Source organism: Phaenicophaeus curvirostris, chromosome 14 (genome assembly GCF_032191515.1).
Source record: "Phaenicophaeus curvirostris isolate KB17595 chromosome 14, BPBGC_Pcur_1.0, whole genome shotgun sequence".
Taxonomy (NCBI): Eukaryota; Metazoa; Chordata; class Aves; order Cuculiformes; family Cuculidae; genus Phaenicophaeus; species Phaenicophaeus curvirostris.
Genome location: NC_091405.1, coordinates 12,012,501 through 12,015,602, shown reverse-complemented (window position 1 = coordinate 12,015,602; position 3,102 = coordinate 12,012,501). Strand labels below are relative to the sequence as shown.

General features: G+C 57.1%; 1 protein-coding gene across 3 annotated transcripts in view; it reads left to right on the top strand.

Annotated features, from left to right (window-relative positions):
- Positions 1 to 306: 306 nt before the first annotated feature.
- The window catches only part of RANBP10 (RAN binding protein 10), a 63,624-nt gene continuing 60,828 nt past the window's right edge, over positions 307 to 3,102 (top strand). For 2 of the 3 annotated variants that reach the window (XM_069868449.1, XM_069868450.1), the window contains exons 1-2: positions 307 to 551; positions 1,816 to 1,927. In XM_069868449.1, the coding sequence (XP_069724550.1) occupies positions 347 to 551; positions 1,816 to 1,927 (317 nt within the window). In that variant the 5' untranslated portion in view covers positions 307 to 346. The remainder of the gene's footprint in view (positions 552 to 1,815; positions 1,928 to 3,102) is intronic. The other variant, XM_069868448.1, reaches the window with a different exon arrangement.

Genomic DNA, 3,102 nt, shown 5'->3' with positions numbered 1-3,102 from the left:
CGGGAGGATCCGGCCCCTGCGCGGAGGCGGCTCGTCTCGGCGCCTCTCTGCCGCTAAGCACGATGGGAAATGGAGTCCTATTTCTGCAGGCGCTCGCTGCAGCCAGGCCGAGGGAGACACATTTCCCAGCGTGCAGCGCGCCGAGGGGCGTGGAAAGGAGGGGCTTGGGGCGCGGGACCTTCCGGGAGTTGTAGTCCCGCTGAGGGCGCTCGTCCGCCCGCCACCCTTAGCGGGACTACAACTCCCGTCGGGCCGCGCGGCTCCATTGTGGCGGCCCTCGCTTCCTATTGGCCGGCGGCCGCCGCCGGGCCTCACCCCCCGCCCGGCGACACAAAGCGGGTCCAAGATGGCGGAGGCGGGCGCGGGGAGCCTGCCCGGGGGGGACGCGGGGCCGCCGCGCCCGCCCGAGGAGCAGGAGCTGAGCCAGCGCCTCCGCCGCCTCTACCCCGCCGTCAACCAGGACGAGACGCCGCTGCCGCGGTCCTGGAGCCCCAAGGACAAGTACAACTACATCGGCCTCTCGCAGGGCAACCTGCGCGTCCACTACAAAGGTGCCCGGCGGGGGCGGCGGCCCCGGGCACGGCGGGGAGGGGGCGGGCGGCGTCCTCTGGCTGGGCCCGGGGCGTGGGGGGGAGCTGAGGCCCTGGGGAGCGGGGAGGGGGTGGGAGCTGAGGGCCCGGGGAGCCGGGCGGAGGAGGATGGGGGCGAGCTGAGGTGCTGGGAGCGAGGGCTGGGGGTCTGGGAGCCGAGGGAGCAGGGATTGGGGGCGGGCTGAGGTCCCGCAGGACGGGATGGGGTGGGGGGGAGTGGGAGTCGAAGGCCTAGGGAGCGGGGGTGGGAGGGAGCAGAGGGCCCAGGGAGGGGGAGTGGGAGGAAGAGGGGATTGAGGGGTGGTAACTGAGGTCCTGGAGCCGGGAGAGCGTGGGGGGGCGATGGGAGCCGAGGGAGAGGGGACTGGGGGGGAGCAGCTGAGGTCCTGGGGCCCAGGGAGCGGGGAGGGGTGTGGTGGGAGCCGAGAAGGGAAGGAGCCGAGGGAGTGAGGTGTTTGTGTCGGGGGAGCTGAGGTCCGGGAGCCCAAGGAGCGAGAGGGGGCGTGGGGAGAGTCGAGGGTCTGGGGAGCAGGAGGGAAGGCAGGAGCTGAGGGGCTGGGAAGCAGATGGGGGTGGAAGCCAAGAGCTCAAGGAGCTTGGGGGGGAGGGTCTGGGGAGCAGGGACAAGGGGGAAAGGGGACCCGAGGGCCCGGAGCCCGGCTTCTGGAGCAGCTGTGATATGGATAGTCTGGGCTGAGCACAGCTACGTGGCTGCATAGCTCGGTCATCCTGTCATCCTGCCACAGAACCAGAGCTCGGGCTGTGGAGCTGGGCCTTGGCTTCCTAGGGGGGCATGGGGGTGCTCCTGGGGCTGGGGAGTTATAGCAGGGCTTGCCAGGCTCCATGCTGGGAGCTGCTCCCTATCCACCCGTCAGACAACAGATCACTCCTTCTGCCTCTTTGGGAAACAGTGATGTCATTCCCCTCTTGTGGAATCGCTTCTGTCTTGTGTTTGTGAACACTGATCTTCAGATGATGTGTGTGGGGAGAGGGAGAGGCTGTGCTGTCAGTCTTTTTTGAGAACTTCACTGTGAAAACAAAGGGAAAACTGCAGTGTATGTAGTGTAGGGAGCATTTGTGGTAATAGGGCAGGGTTGTGCATTCTTCTCTGAAAAACCTGCTTCAAATTGTGGGATGCGTGTAGAAACAGATCCTCATTGTGTTTTGGGATGGAATGTAGGAGAGTTTACATCTCATCAGGGCTTACATTTCTGTACTTTTCTAGGTCACGGTAAAAATCACAAAGACGCTGCCTCAGTCAGGGCTACTCACCCCATACCTGCAGCCTGTGGCATTTACTACTTTGAAGTGAAGATCGTCAGTAAAGGTAGAGATGGGTAAGTGCCCTGTGTGAATTTGATGGCTGGTGGTGTATACATAGCAGTTCTGCTGTACTCCAACCTCCTTTCCGGAAGAGTTAGAGGTCCCGTGGCTGTTGTGTGTGACGGGCAGGTGCATCACAGAGCGGTTATGTTCTCTTGGTTAATGGATGTAAATGAGGTAGAACACGCTGGAAGTTGAGGCACTCAGACAGCTGCTTTCTGTGCTGTTTGACATGGGTGGGTTTAGAAACATAGGAAGCTTTGGGTCTCTGTTGCAACTGGAATCAAAATAGTTTTTTCTCTTGCTATCTAGGTCTGGTCACTCAGATTTCTGGAATTATGATACATTAGAAGTGGAGTGAAATAGAAGGGAGGAACTTTGAACTTAATTTTGGACTGTTAGATGTTTGCACGGGGAAGAGTAGGCATAACACTACTTGAGCATGGGAAAGACAACTTCCGAGCCTGTTTTTTAGAAGTTCTTCGTGTGTGCTCAAAGAAAATTATGTTCAAAGAGAGGTAAATGAAGTGATTGTGAATGTCAGCTGGAATCTGTGCTGCTTCTCTCATCACTGGTTGTTATCCCAGGATAGATAGCACCAGGTAGTGTCATGGCAGATAACAACTGTGGAAACCTGGGAGACTGCTGGAACCTGGGAGACTGTGTTTGCCCTACCAGTCTATTGTGCTTTGAGCAGCAGCAAGTGGAAGAGCTGCAAAAGCAGCAGTGCCAGCCACCCCTTTATAAGGTGGCACCTTGGTGAGCTGAACTGATAGTGGGGTTTGGATCTTGTTCAGTTTTGTGGCCATTGGATTGGGCACTATTGTGATCCCAAGTGTAACTGAAGCAAAATGTCTGTGGAGTTCTTTTAAAGCTGTGTTCAGGATGTTGGAGAATGTGGGGAAGAAATAAAGGGGCATTCTAACAAGGTCTGGGTTTCTGCTGCTAGTGTAGGTTAATTTTTAATCATTATGGGGGTATTGGCCTGCTGTATGTGCGTGTGTTTGGCTTTTTAAACTTGCTAACAGATGAATATCACAGATATAACCATCCTTAAGGGAAAGCGGGGCAGGAGAAGGTATTGAGGGCAATTAATCTAGTCCTTCAAGAATAATATTTGATCTCTGGTGAGCTTAGGAGTCTTGGGGAAGGGCAACAAATTCTAGAAATCAAGTAGAAGTCATAATTT